The 15197-nt window shown below is 47.2% G+C and overlaps 1 protein-coding gene across 2 annotated transcripts in view; it reads left to right on the forward strand.

Annotated features, from left to right (window-relative positions):
• The first annotated feature begins 5548 nt into the window (after window positions 1-5548).
• Window positions 5549-15197, forward strand: part of LOC121475405 (splicing factor SWAP) — a 70322-nt gene continuing 60673 nt past the window's right edge. Inside the window, exons 1-4 of one of the 2 annotated variants that reach the window (XM_041728663.1) lie at window positions 5549-5997; window positions 8502-8671; window positions 9253-9384; window positions 13458-13543. In XM_041728663.1, coding sequence (XP_041584597.1) covers window positions 5780-5997; window positions 8502-8671; window positions 9253-9384; window positions 13458-13543 — 606 coding nt within the window. In that variant the 5' untranslated portion in view covers window positions 5549-5779. The remainder of the gene's footprint in view (window positions 5998-8501; window positions 8672-9252; window positions 9385-13457; window positions 13544-15197) is intronic. The other variant, XM_041728664.1, reaches the window with a different exon arrangement.

The following is a 15197-nucleotide window of genomic DNA, read 5'->3' on the forward strand; positions in this document are numbered from 1 at the left end:
GGCGCCTGGACACTCAGTGGGTTAAGCATCTGACTCTTGATTTCAGTTCAGGTCATGATCTCCCCACGGCAGGCTGTGCACTCAGTGCAGTCTGCTGGGATTTTCTCTGCCCCTCCCGCTCATGTACTCACTCTCTCTAAATAAGTAAAATTTTAAAAATATATAAAAACAAATAAAAGTGGGTTGGCTATTGTGACGTCACTCCCCCTCGGGGGCAGGCAGGGGTCTGTGAGACAGATGACCTAACTACAGCCGACCAGATGGGGCCTGACTCACTGGTTGACGATTCCATTTCTGGAGATCTGTCATTGTCCTGGTTTGGGGACCTGAGGCTTAGTGTACATGGCTGTACCCGAGGCCTGTCACCTTCTTTGTAACGGGGCCTCGTAAGGACCAGCTGGGGGACACATGTGCGGGGCAGTTAGTGGGGTGAGGGTGCTGGGGGGTGATGGTGGTGGTGGTGTGCCTACCTGCCTTGGGGTCAGGTTACAAAGGGTACTGCCTGAAGGCTGTCTCCAGGCCCCTATTCCAGCCAATGGAGGCCCTGCGTGGGTGCCGGAGGGTGGGAGGGGGACTGGCTACTGTGTCTCTCCCGCAGGTGTTGAAAGCACCTCTGGGTCCCAGCGTTCCGGAGCCCTCTCTCTCTCTGTGGTCCCAGCCTCGGGTCCCTGCTAGTGCCCCCACAGACCTGTTCCTCTCCCGCAGAGCGTGGCTGGGGCTCTGGGCTGCCTGGGCCAGCTGTTTGCAGCTCTCCCCAGGACTTTATTATTTGTTCAGGTTACTGACTTCTGCTTTCCCGATTGAAACCTGATTGACAAAGAGGCTCCTCAATAATAGGAGCCTCTATTTTTTTAAAAGATTTTATTTATTTATTAGAGACGGGGGGGGGGGCAGAGAGAGAGAAGCAGGCTCCAAGCAGGGAGCCTGAGAGAGAGAGAGAGAGAGAGAGAGAGAGAGAGAGAGGCAGAGACACAGGCAGAGGGAGAAGCAGGCTCCATGCAGGGAGCCCGATGTGGGACTCGATCCCGGGACTCCAGGATCACACCCTGGGCTGAAGGTGATGCTAAACCGCTAAGCCACCGGGACTGCCCAGGAGCCTATATTTTTAAACTGAGCATTTTCAGATTTGCATATTTAATGCCCCTTTACAGTAATTCTATGTTTATGTGTGTTCTCCTCCCATTTGATTACATATTGAGCAGGAATAATGTAAAACATGGCTGCAGTGGCTCGTTGGGCCTCCCAATACCCATTCTTTGTTAGTAAGAGAATCTTCCTTTTATTCAAGGAGGCAATGCATCTCACTAAAAACACAGCTCTCCACTCCATCTGGCTCCTGGAGGATGCCATGTTTTTTGCCACTGAACAAAATTTCCAACTGACAAAGGGTCATTCATTCTTGTGGACGTTGGGATACAAATCCATGTTTTCTATTACCCAGGAGTTTGGTCCTGCAAAAGGCACGCATGAGCCTGACACACAGTGGGTGCTCAGGCAAGATGGAGTGAGGGATTCACTTTTCATAACCCTGGATCCCAACTGGGACCCATTGCCCATCACCTTGATTTACTGCATTATTCACAGGAACTCAACAAATGTAGAAGATCAGATCACATATAGTTGAAAAGAACAAAACTGCAAGAAAATGGACCTGGAAATCTAGACATATAGACCCGTTTCCTGTAACTATTCACTCCCTGCCTCTGCCTATCACTACAGGTGGTTTTAGGTCAGAGGCATGTGACTAGCTGGCACGCAGACAGGAACTCTACTACCTAGATTCTTAGTCCCACTTGACAGATGAGTAACTGGAGATCAAAGAGCTCATTTGACTGGACGGAGCCAACGTCCACAGCAATGGAAAGGGCTGCTATCCTTCTGCCATCACCTCTGCCAAAACCCACCCTCCCTGTATGACTCTGGGCCAAGCAACGTAGTCCTCGGTGGGCGGGAGGCAGACAGAGAAAATCTCAAGTAGATACCCTGCTAAGCGTAGGGCTCAATCTCACGACCCTGAGATCATGACCTGAGCCAAAACCAAGACTCTGACACTTAACAGAGCCACCCAGGTGCCCCTCATCCATTTTAAAATTATTTTTCTTATTGATTCGTACAAGCTCCTTAAATATTCTGCACTTCTCCCACTATCAACAAGAAAGAATTCTACACAAAATGTTAGCAAATCAAATCCAGCAATGTATATATAGAAAAAAAAATCTATGACCAAGGTGAGATGATCTAAGAAATCCAAGGTTATTTTAACATTAGAAAATCAATGTAGGGGTGCCTGGGTGGCTCAGTCAGTGAAGCATCTGCCTTGGCTAAAGTTGTGATTCCAGGGTCCTGGGATCGAGCCCTGCATTAGGCTCCCTGCTCAGCAGGGAGCCTGCTTCTCCCTCTCCCTTTGCTGTTCCCCCTACTTGTGAGCTCTGTGAAAGAACAAATAAATAAAATTTTTTTTGAAAAAGGGAAATCAATGTTAATTCACTTATCAGATTAAAAAAAAATCAGGGATCCCTGGGTGGCGCAGCAGTTTAGCACCTGCCTTTGGCCAGGGGCATGATCCTGGAGACCCGGGATCGAATCCCACGTCGGGCTCCCGGTGCATGGAGCCTGCTTCTCCCTCTGCCTGTGTCTCTGCCTCTCTCTATCATAAATAAATGAATGAATGAATGAATGAATGAATGAATAAATAAATAAATAAATAAATAAATAAATAAATATTTTAAAAATATATGTTTAAAAGAAAAATCAGGGATCCCTGGGTGGCTCAGCAGTTTAGCACCTGCCTTCGGCCCAGGGCGTGATCCTGGAGTCTCAGGATCAAGTCCCACATCGGGCTCCCTGCATGGAGCCTGCTTTTCCCTCTGCCTGTGTCTCCGCTTCTCTCTCTCTCTCTCTCTCTCTCTCTCTCTCTGTGTCTCTCATGAATAAATAAATAAAAACTTTAAAAAAATCAAATAATCATCTCAATGCAAAAAGGGCATTTGATAAGATTCTACTTCCATGATTGTCTAGGTTAGAAACCCAAACCAACCTGCAGATAAAGAAGAAATAATGAAGCTGGGATGCCTGAGTGGCTCAGCCATTGGACATCTGCCATCGGCTCAGGTTGTGATCCTGGAGTCCTGGGATCAAGTCCTGCATCAGGCTCCCCACAGGGTGCCTGCTTCTCTCTCTGCCTATGTCTCTGCCTCTCTGTGTATCTCATGAATAAAAGAAGAAAGAAGAAAGAAAGAAAGAAAGAAAGAAAGAAAGAAAGAAAGAAAGAAAGAAAGAAAGAAAAGAAAGAAAGAAAGAAAGAAAGAAAGAAAGAAAGAAGAGAAAGAGAAAGAAAGAAAGAAGAAAGAAAGAAAGAAAGAAAGAAAGAAAGAAAGAAAGAAAGAAAAGAAAGAAAAAGAAAGGAAAGGAAAGGAAAGGAAAGGAAAGGAAAGGAAAGGAAAGGAAAGAAAAGAAGCCAAGCCAGGCAGCTGAACACAAAATCACGGTTTAAAGACGGTCTTCCCAGCAATCATCAATCTGCAAAGTGGGACTTAAAAGGGATAATGGCACCAAATAGTGACCTATCTAGGAACATATCTAACCTGCTTAAGATTGTTATGGAGAAAAGCGAACACGATGAGACTTTTAAATAGATTTATGCCAGTAAACTAGAGGAGCAAACACTGCGATCCCAGCACCAATGTGTGAAGGCTTCTGGGAAGAAGTGGACAAGGCCAACTCTAAGATTCACCTGGAAATGCAGAGAGCCAACTGAGGTTTTTTCTTCCCGTTTTCATGCTGTCATGAGCCCCTAAACTGATCCATTGGCAGCGGTGGACTGTAGCCCACAGTTCAAACACCACTGAGCCAGTTCAGCACCTGACACCCCCTCCCCCCAACACACACATGCTTCAGTGCTTCCCTGGAAAACGCTTGAGGAGGAACGGACACCCTTGGGTATCAGCTCTAAGGTATCCGGCAGCTTTCTGAAGGACACAGTTGTCTCCCATCCCATCTCCGTTTTACAGAGAAGAGAGGCTCGGAAAGGGATCAGGACTAGCTGAAGCCACAGTTAGGAGCACACCCCAGCTCTTCAAAACCCCATGCCCAGCTGAAAAAGTCATCCGCACAGGGTCTGGAGGTCCGTCCAGAATCCCTGTAAAGTCAGAGGAGCAGTGGAGTTGGGCTCTGAGGGTTAGGCCCTCCCAGTTCCCTGAACCCCAGGAAAAGCTCCAAGCAAACCCAGCATCCCCCCCCCCCCACCGGACCTGCATGTGCCTGGAGCAATCAGGTGGGGCTTTCCAAGCAGTGGAAGAGCTTTGGCCCACCCCGTCAGTGGGAGCAGGGCAGCCCGCCAGAGCCACGTAGGACAGTGGCTTGGTCACGTTTATTCTTCAGATACGAATCCGTAAGCCAACTGTGTGCCAGGCACCATCCCAGGCACTGGGAATGCTCAGGGGATGCCATGAGAACTCTGCTCTCCTGAAGCTAATCCTGGGGTAGGGGAAGGCGGTGCTCCATACAGGACACGCTGTCAGGTGGTGGGGAGTGCCCCAAGGAAGGGCCAAGCAGTGCAGGAAATGCTGCTGTCAGGCGGCACACACCCCTCCAGCCAGGCTGACGGAGGGACAGCGGGCACCTGCACGGCAGGGAGACCTGCCACATAAAAACCCAGGGGGGCGACACAGCCCAGGACATCACAAGAGCAAAGGTCCTCAGGTGGAAAGCGCTTGTGGCTCCGTTTTTAGAGCCTGTTCCATTCTTGCACATCCCCTCACCTGGACCTCACTAGCAGGAAAGTCGGGGTCCTGTGCAGGGATGTGGGCCGGAAACCGCAACTTCAGTGCCAGGTGCCAGCCCAGTGCAGAGAGCGCCCTGGGCCCCAAGGCCGTGCTCCTGCCCTCCAGCCACCAGACCGTCAGGCCGGAAACTCCAGGTTGGACGAGGAGGTGCCGCTGCCCTGCGGGAGACACCGGTGGGGAACCACGGCCCAGGGCACCTACTCGGGGGGCAGCACCCCACGTCCAGGTGACCCGTCTAGGGCCAGGCCCCCTTCTCTCCCACAGAGGCCCAGGACCCCGGCGCCCGGGGAGGGGGGGACCCCCAGGACCCGAGTTACCAGGGCCCCAGACCCGTGAAGACAGTGCCCTGGGCAGGGCCTGGCCCTCCGACCTCCGAGGTCCCCGGCCTCGGGCCCCAGGGCTCCCCAGCCCCACGATCCCCCGGTCTCCCAGGCCCAGCCCCAGAGCTCCCAGGTCCCGACCCCCGGGCCCGGGAAGGTCTCGCCCGGAGCCACCGCACCCGCGCAGACAGGTGGGGCCCCCGCGAGCCGCGCACTGGACCTGCGCATCCCCCGCCCTCCTCCTGCCCCCTGCCCCCCCCGCTCCCCCCGCCCCCGCCCGGCTGGCGCGGTGCACGTAGCGCGCAATCCGGAGCCGCGCTTTCGCCACTGCTCTGGACAACCGTCTGAGAAAACGAACGCTACACTTGCGCCGTCCTCTAATCACACCAGCTCCTACCGTGGCGGCGCCCCCGAATGCAAACAGCAAAAGCCAAAATTCTCTCCGGCGCCTCGAACAGCTGCGAGGAGTAGCGAATCCGCCGAACCCGTTCTCCGGAAGTGGGGCCGCCTCCCGCCGGAAGTTGCGCGTCCTCCATTTTGTTGCCCGCTATGGCGGCGATGTCGAGTTTGGGGCCGGGATTCGGCGCTTTTGACTGAGGGGGTAGGCCAGGCGGAGGCGTTGGGGACATCCGCACGGCGCAGAAGAGGACCAGCCTGGACACCGGCGACGCTGTCATGTACGGCGCGGGCGGAGGCCGTGCCAAAACCGAGAGGAAAAGCGGCACGAAGGAGGAGGCCGGACCCGGCGGTGCCGGTGGTGGGGGGAACAGAGTGGAGTTGCTTGTCTTCGGCTATGCCTGCAAGCTGTTCCGGGATGACGAGCGGGCCCTGGCCCAGGAACAGGGACAGCACCTCATCCCCTGGATGGGGGACCACAAGATCCTCATCGACAGGTCGGTTCCTCCCCCCACCCGTCGGTCCTCCCCTTCCCTCGCCCGCTTAATTTCGTCTGATGTTGACTTGATGGCCAGGACTAAAAAGGGGCACTGCGGAGCCGGCGGGGATCCGGGGGAGCCCTCCCCCGCCCTTACGTCCCCCTGGTTTTGGGGGGAGGGGGACGATGAAACCTGCCCTAAGGCACTGGCTGGAGTTGCGCGCCGCGCCTGTCGCCGGAGGGACCGTCTCTGCTCCTGCAGCCCCTCGCGACCCCTCACCCCTGTCGCTGGTTCCAGTTGGCCCCTCCACGCGGTGGAAGCTGCCCCTGCCCTGGCCTCTCCCGACCGGCGTCCCCACGACTCGTGGGGGGCGCGCTGAGGCCGCGCCGCTGAGAAACCTTTGGGACCCTGAGTGTGCCCCCGCGCCCTCCCCCGTGGAGCGCCTGCGTTTTGCCGGCCTGACCTTTGGTTCCGCCTGCCCTCCCCCCCCACCCGGGACGAGCTGACCGACCTGACTTGGTTCAGCCCCCAGGGTCGAGTTGCCAGTCCATGGGAAGCCGGGGGACCTCAGGCAGATGCCGGCTTTCTCTTAGAGGTAGTGTCCTTAGGGCCGGTTTCAATGTCTCTTAAAACCGAAGGGTGGGACGGGGGCGCAGATGTGTTTCTTCTCAAATCAGACATGCTTCAGGTAACCCCCCTGGAGGGTGCTGAGCCACTTTGGGCAGAAGGGTCCCGGAATTGGGGATTTCTAAAGACGTTTGATTTGAAAAGGATGGCATTACATGGTGTAGGTTGTTTGCTCCCCTCCCGTATTTTCAGTTCCCCTTTGCTTCCCCTCCTTGGGGTTTTTGTTGGTTGGTTGGTTGGTTTGGTTTTTTGCCGGCTTGGCAACTCTGCCTCTGGGGCCTGGACTGAAAAGCAAACGATGACCTGCCATTTATCTGTGGAATAGTCTCCCTGAGTGAAGGAGAGAGGACCTGCCATTTGATTAAAGCTGGATTCTACAAAGCCCCCGGAACATGACCGTAGGGATAACCTCTGAGCTGGCCAGAATGGACGTGTCAATGACCAAACAGGCCTTTTTACACCCCTGACATTTCTGTTTGGAGTTAGATCTAGACAACAGTGACTCTTGAAGGGAGGGTCGCCAGATCAGGCCTGGACCTGACCCCCACGCTCTGCTCAAACATGCTGTGCCTTTAAGTCCCAACTTTCATTGACCGATGTTGCCTGTGTCGTCAGGCAGCTCGCTTTTCCAAAGTGTTGCTTGTGATAGTTGCTGTTACTCGAGTTTGGTAAGCAATGGAGTCTGAGCTTTTTATACAGTTTTCCATATCATTCTGTATGTGATTGGAGTTAGGTTTTCCAAAACTAACGGGGAGCAAACACTACACATGTACATGTACAATATTTTCAAATAATGATCTACATTTGTAAGTTAAGGAGGTTTACATCAAAGTAGAAATAATTTTGAAATTTAATAAAGTGCAATAACTTGGCTACTCTGGAATTCTGGCCTTTTTTCTTTTAATGTCCTTTTTTTTTTTTTTTTTTTTTAGTTAATTTTTCAGCGTCATTACAAAAGTCAGCATTAAAAAAATCAGGCAGACTTTTGTTTGTCTGTGTTTGTTTTTGTTTTCACAGCCTTAAAGTCTGAGTGTTTCTAACTCACTCATTTACTATTTGATATTGCACATTGACAGCAGCTTCACTGAATCTTTATGTCAAAAGCATAACAAAAAGTGCTCTTCTTATTCCTAATTTGGCTAAAGTGCCTATTGGTCCATGCAAGTAAACATGGATGTGTCTTAACGTATGTTATTTTTGGGGGTATAAAGTTTAGAGGAAGATATTTATACTGCACCTTCTAATAGTTTTGCTCTGTTTCCAGTGAACCTCCTTAAACTGCATGTATATGTCACTGTTCCTTTGTATGTGTGTCTCTCTATCACATAACCCAGCACTTATTTCCTCAGCCAAGTGGCTAGGGGGCGAGCCTAGCCAAGATTTTACCTCCAATGGACGCAAGTTTCTTTGGTGAAGATCTCTCCTGAGAGTTCGGGACTAGCAGAAAGAAGCGAGGAAATTTCGACCGTTGGGTTCTTACGGATAGGTATTTATGTATTCGGTTTGTGTGAATGTAAGCTATGATATTTGACTTTTCAGAAATTTTTTTTTATTTTTTATTTTTTTGCAAATGGCATTGAATGGTTGACCAAACCATAAACGGTAAGCACTGCCAGTGAAGTGGGCACCATTTATGCTATTAAAGGATTGTTTACCTTTAATGATAAGTTTTATCATATTATACAAAGGAATTTAGACTTTGTTAAGATAACTTGAGATTAAAAGTAGGTGAGATATGACTAGCCAAATTAAATATAAATCTGAGAAGATTTTTTTATGTTTGTTTTAATATTTTTATTTCTTTATTTTAATCGGTAAGTATGTATATAAAACATCACACACAAACCAACCTAGATGTTAACTTCTTTCCTTTGACCAGTGTGTTCATATTACAGATATGATGGGCGCGGTCACCTGCATGACCTTTCTGAGTACGATGCTGAGTATTCCACATGGAACCGAGATTACCAGCTCTCTGAAGAGGAGGCACGAATAGATGCCCTGTGTGATGAAGAGAGGTATTTAGCCTTGCATACGGACTTGCTTGAGGAGGAGGCAAGGCAAGGTACTGCTCAAGAAAAACTTACTTAAGCAACAAACTTTTTAAAATTTTTTAAGTATTTAAAATTTACTCCCATTCATTTTTTTATACTCACTCTTTCTGATATTATCTTGACAGTACCCAGTGGATTGGAAAAACAGGAGTCTTTGCGTTCTGAGAGGACCTCAGGATAGTTTATATATAGAGCCACAAAGAATTTTCCCAGCTTTTGAGGGCAGACTGGGATTTGAAAAAACAAAAACCAAACTCTTTAACTGTTCTTCTTTAACAGTATCGTATAAACTAAAATTGATGTTCTTGTCTTTGCCTTAACAATCTTTAATACAGTTCTTAATCCCCAAGTTTCTCAGCAGGAAGAAATTTTCCACAAAAGACGTGTATTCTGCTATCTGTGGTAAACATGTACTGGCAAAAGTACATATTAATAGATGTGAGGTGTGAATTTTTAAAAAAACATTTTTGCCTCAAAAAGAGGTTGAGAAAAGTGTGTTGTATGCTTTACTTATAGCTACAACTTTAGAAATATATAAAATTTTCTCAGTTAATTTCCATTTCTGTTAATAAAATTCTCATTTTTATTCAAGAGGAAGAATACAAGCGATTGAGCGAAGCACTGGCAGAGGATGGAAGCTATAATGCAGTGGGATTCACTTATGGTAGTGATTATTATGACCCCTCAGAACCAACAGAGGAGGAGGAGCCTTCTAAACAGAGAGGTAAGGGAGGAAAGCTGCCCCACGGTGACACACCGTTGGAGGTATACTGCATACATAACAGTGGCGTCTTCAGATTATAAGTGTGGACATTAAGTAATGGTAACGTTGCTGTACACAGAGCATTAGCAATACTCCTTCTTAGGGTAGAACAAAGCTGGATATTAGAAAACAAAGTGTTTGTGGAGGTGGAAATTGAATGCAGGCTGTTATCTACCTTTCATTTATTTCTCTTTAACTTGGATAACTGGAAATTACTCACTGTGGGTTCTTTGTTTCTTAGCTGGTAATACGTGCATTGGTTCTATAGTAATTTGTTCTTGGGGCATTGAGAAGATAGGTGTTAACTACCCTCGTGTGAACCTGATTCTTCACATCCTCTCCACAACTAAAATAAAGACAGGGCTCAGTAGAAGGACGCCTTTGGGGTCACCTGCTGATCAACAGAAGAGCACAAGACGTCGTCCCACTTAGGCTTTGTAGGAGCCGTGACATGCACCGTGTCGTACGGTAATATTTATATAAAATTGAAGATTTTAAATTATTCTCTGGATCGACTCTAGAAACCTTGAATGTGAAAAAAAAAAGTAATGCTCCCAAAGCATCTGTGTAGTACAGGAACGAATATTCTTAGTCACTTTGGTAAGCTCTGAGAGCACCATTATTATAACCTTGCATAATGATCAGACATTAACTATCAATAATGATAACACGAACCAGAAACTTCAAGGCTAGAGCACTACACTCAGGCATTCTGTTTAAGGGGAAGGAGAACTTTATGGGGCACCTGGTTGGCTCAGTTGGTAGAGCACATAGTCATGTGATCTCAGTCTTGATCTCAGGGTCATGGGTTGTAGCTGTACGTTGGGTGTGGAGCTAACTTAAATAAAAATATTAAAGGAAAGAGAACTTTAGAAACTATTCAGATGTTTAAAATATTAAACTAAAGTCACACATACAGGGATTTCATTTTAGAGCTAACACTCCATTATTTGGGACTTAATTGGTTTCTCCTTAAGTTGCAGACTGGGCAGGTGTCACCTTGACAGGATGTAGGACAGTCTTGGCAGGGGCTTCCTTGTTGTCCTTCCCCTCCTCCTGCTCCTTAGGTCATGGGCAGACATCCCTGCTGTGAAGCTCTGTCCCAGGAACTTGTGAAAAGACTTCTCAAATGTCATTGGAACTATGTTCAGTTAAAGCCTCGTTAAGGCATTTCACACCTTCAGAAGTTAGGACTCAGTGGAGATGTTCTTGCAGGTCCAGCCAGTAAGCACTCCTTCCTTTATCCACAGTGAATCACCCATGTTAGGGTTCTGGATTGTTTGGAGTCTGTTGTCTAAACAACCACGTACATTATGTCTGTTTTATTTTATTTTTTTATTTTTTTAAAGATTTTATTTATTTATTCATGAGAGAGAGAGAGAGAAGCAGAGACACAGGCAGAGGGAGAAGCGGTCTCCATGCAGGGAGCCCGATGTGGGACTCGATCCCAAGACTCCAGGACCACGCCCTGTGCGGAAGGCAGGCGCTAAACCGCTGCGCCACCCAGGGATTCCCCCTTTATGTCTGTTTTAAATATGTAGTATTTTTGATCAGAAGGAAGGAATACATACTAGAACTTTGTACGTGAATCATTGAAATTTTTAAAGGCCAGATGTCTTTTGCAAGATAGAGTGATAATCTTTGGGAAAATCTTAGTATTTCTTAAGAATGTTAAGAATGTTAAGATAAGGGATCAGCAGACTACCACTGTAGGCCCAACCAGCAGGTTTTTGTAAATGAAGTTTCACAGATGCACAGCCACACTCATTTGTTCACACAGTGTCTGTGCAGCCTTTGTGGCTCAACAGCAGAATTGAATAGTTGGCCCAGAGGCATTGTGGCCAGAGATGCTTACCGTCTGGCCTTGTCCATTGTCCAGAAAGTTGCCAACTTGTTACATGTGTCAGAGTGTCTCAGTGTAATTAAACTTTGTCATAATTACTGCACTTTAAGAATTTCAATGTGACTTAGTTTCTCTTTGAAGTTTTACTATGCTTTCTCTTTACCATAAAGTTCTCTTTAGTGTTTTGTAACTTTTCTCTTCCTATAATCACATTCTCAGTACTTGGCTTTATATGCTGATTAATTTTTTTTGAAGATTTATTTATTTGAGAGAGAAAAAAACGTGAGCAGGGGAAGAGGCAGGAGAGGGAGGATCTGAAGCAGACTCCCTGCTGAGTGTGGAATCCCAAAGTGGGGGTGGATCCCAGGACTCTGTGACCTGAGCTGAAAAGAAGAGCAGGACATTCAACTGACTGAGCCACCCAGGTGCCCTGCTGATTAATTTGCTTTTTTTTAATAAAAGTTGGGCCCATGTGAAACTTATGTCTTGGCTCATAACAGTTTATGCAAACTTCGATGAAATGCCACGTATATGTGTAAAACACATGTACACACGTGCTTAGTCTTAGAAGTTTGGTGCCTAGTACACTAACAATAAAGTTTTACTTCAGTGTTGCATTACTTTTAAAAAAAAAAAAAAGGTTTTTTTTTGTTTTCCAGTGCCATCAACAGGTCTAAGTATTCCTTAATTTTCAAAGTTACTCTATTGTCTTGGCATGTTTGTACATTTTAAGCTTTGTATTTCAAGCAGGCACTATGGTGCCCTTGCATCTGTGAATCACCCCCTCTTCCTTTTGCATGTCAGAGTCTCTTGATTCTTTTTATCATTATTAAATACCTTTTTTATGAAAAAAAGAAAATTTGAATTTATTTGAATTGCAGTGGTTGTATTTCATTCTATGCCACTAACAGCATCTTTTCTGTAAATTAAGGTGTGTGTAAGGATGGAGCAGCTGCATATAACCCACCTGTTCCAAACAGCTCTTGATTTAGGCGCCTCTACTTCATGAGCAGCGTCACATTACAGAAAGGCTGTTTAAGAGAAAAATTGCCATCATTCTATCATTTTAGGGAGATACAATAAAGTCGTACTTTCATACATACACCTTTGGCCCCACACCCAAAGAGACTGAAATTCGAAGTTGCTACTTGATGTATTGTAAACTGATGTCTCTGGTGTCCTCTAGTCACACCTTGGCATTTGGTCACTGGAGCTGGACAGTGGGGCTGCTGATCACAGGAAGCTGTTAGGCCCTACTGGATCCCTGGTTCTTAGGGGAGAGTAAGGGTGCATAAGCAGAAACAGGCAGGGCAGGGTTGAGTAATTGTTACTTAGCAGTAATATATAATCTGCCTGTATCTCATCAGATGAGAATACTGAGGTTTTCAGGTACAGTGAAACTTGCTTAGATTAGAATTCCTTCTGGCTTCGTGCAAGAATTAGGTTTGATAGGAACCTTGAAAATTGTTCATCAGGAAACTACATACTTGGTGGAAACGTTTGATGATTTAATGTTTACTTAATGTCATTTTTTAACAGAAAAACTTAAGTAGATCTTGAAATGCTAGGTTTTTGTACATTTTACTATGTCCTTGTAAGTAGATAATGACCTGCGTGATTGCAAGGTGATGTGCAGGTCCTGTCTAACAGCCAGCAGACAGGCGTGTGTGGAATGAAGTGTTTATAGATGGAAATGGGAAAGAAGCGTCTGATTATTTGTGGTAGGGAGGTGTAGTTTGTATGAATGGAGGAGGAGTCCTGGCAGATATACTTAAGGACCTGACAACTTAATGGTGAAATTAGCCCACCATCTGGGGATTGAGCACCCGAGCTATGCCTCCCCGCTGGCGATCCCGCAGAAACAGCTTGAGAGGGTCTTTGTGCAGGTTAAACACACATGCAGATCAAACAGCTGGGGGCTGGGCACTGTTCACCATGGTCTAAGTGCCTGCTAGCAGGGCACATTGTAGGGAGACACCCACTGCCAGGTCTCCTTTTTGGCGGCAGGTGGTAAAATCACTCACCTGGCATGTGCTAGAGTAGAAGAGAAGATGGGAAAGTGTTTGTAATGATGGGAAGGTGAAGAACCAGGTAATGCCACTTGCTGCTGTCCCTCCATAGTTGCTCACTATGGGTGGCTGCCTTCATTCCTGCTCATTGTTCTGAAGTTTTATCTTTTCTTTTTATACAGAAAAAAATGAGGCTGAAAACCTAGAGGAAAACGAGGAGCCTTTCATTGCCCCTTTGGGGCTGAATGTGCCGCCTGACGTGGAGCTGGTATGTATGCGTCCTGTTCACGGTATTGCTGTCGTTATCACTGGGTTGGGGCTCTACTTGTGCAAGAGCCCAGTCGTAGCTATGACAGCTTTGCAAGTTCGTAATGTTTTCAGATGATTTGTGGGGACAAAACCACACCTCACCCACTATTTTCCTCTTATGGGAGGAATTCCAGCAGAATCGGTAGACCCGAGCATCGGGGACTCAAGGAAATGGCTCTTGGAGATCATAGGGTTGAGTGCCCACGTTTAGCAGCATGGAGAAACTGAATCCAAGGTAGCAGTGAGGACCCTGTTAGCCACATTTAGGCATACAAACGGTCTTGATCAAGGCAGCATGGCTTTCAGGGCAATTGCTTTGTCTTGGTTTTGCCAGGGTGGCTTTTGTGGGCACCTACATTAAGTGTCTTAACCTTAGATTTCCTTGGTAGTCTCTCACCGGGACTTCCTGGCCCTTGTGATTAAGGCCCGGCAGCATGTCCAGGCCACCCAGCACTCTGTGAAAACCTGGATGCGACTCCTCTTGGCCTGAGTGCTCTGCCGCTAGAGCCTGGCATAGCTGAGTGTTTCATGCTCCCCTCGCACCAGTACTTGAGCTGCATGAGGTTGAGGCTGAGTTCTTGGGGGTGGGGGGGGCCTGTCTCCTACACTACCCCACTGCGCTAGCTGCTCTGTATCTCCAGTGTCATGTAATGCCCACAGTCCCCATATGATAGCTGCTAGGACCATCCTCCTTTCACAGGCCAGAAGAAGGGAAGACAGTGGCTCTGTGGGTGGCAGGCCAAAGCTCACGCCCGTGGCTGGGCCATTAAGCCTTCAGAGTCCCCGTGCTTCATGGAATGTTTGCATGTTTCTTGGGGACAAGTAGAGTATTTGTGTTGCACATGCACACTCAGGCAGGGGGAGATGTTGGCCCTTGGTGTGGTTCACCTGTGGTGTCTTCCTAACTGAATTTCCAGGGCCACGGATTGGGGGGGGGGGCACTAGTGGAAAGAGCCTCCACCCTGTTTGCATTTATACCCTCAATTTCTCTTTGTGCAAGTACACGTAAGAATGTCTGGGTATTGCTGGAAATTATTTACTGCTTATATATGCTTCCCCCTTTCTAGCATTCAGTTAAATCTGAGGGTGGCATCTGAGCATTTGATATTCTAAGACTTGTGCTAATATACTTTCAGTGTGTTGTTCAGAGTTATATTCCTACTTGTTCTGGAATGCGCTATTTAGTCTACATGAGAGACCCATTAAAATCGGGTTGCTCCGGGCAGCCCCGGTGGCGGTGGCACAGCGGTTTAGCACCGCCTACAGCCCAGGGCGTGATCCTGGAGACCCTGGATCGAGTCCCTCGTCAGGCTCTCTGTATGATGCCTGCTTCTCCCTCTGCCTGTGTCTCTGCCTCTCTCTCTGTCTCTATAAATAAATAAAATCTTAAAAAAAAAAAATCGGGTTGCTCCCTTATCTATATTTAATGTTAAAAGTTTTTATTTAAGGTTAACTATATAGAATCTTATCTGTTTTTATGTGAAAATTATTTTTAAACTTTTATGCAGATATAAACATGGAAGTATAATAGATTTTATTGCATTGTTTACTTTGTATTAAAATATTTAATGGCTGTGTATTCTCAGGCAGAGAATCACTAGAGTGTTTAACGG

The sequence above is a fragment of the Vulpes lagopus genome, chromosome 14 (genome assembly GCF_018345385.1).
Source record: "Vulpes lagopus strain Blue_001 chromosome 14, ASM1834538v1, whole genome shotgun sequence".
Lineage (NCBI taxonomy): Eukaryota > Metazoa > Chordata > Mammalia > Carnivora > Canidae > Vulpes > Vulpes lagopus.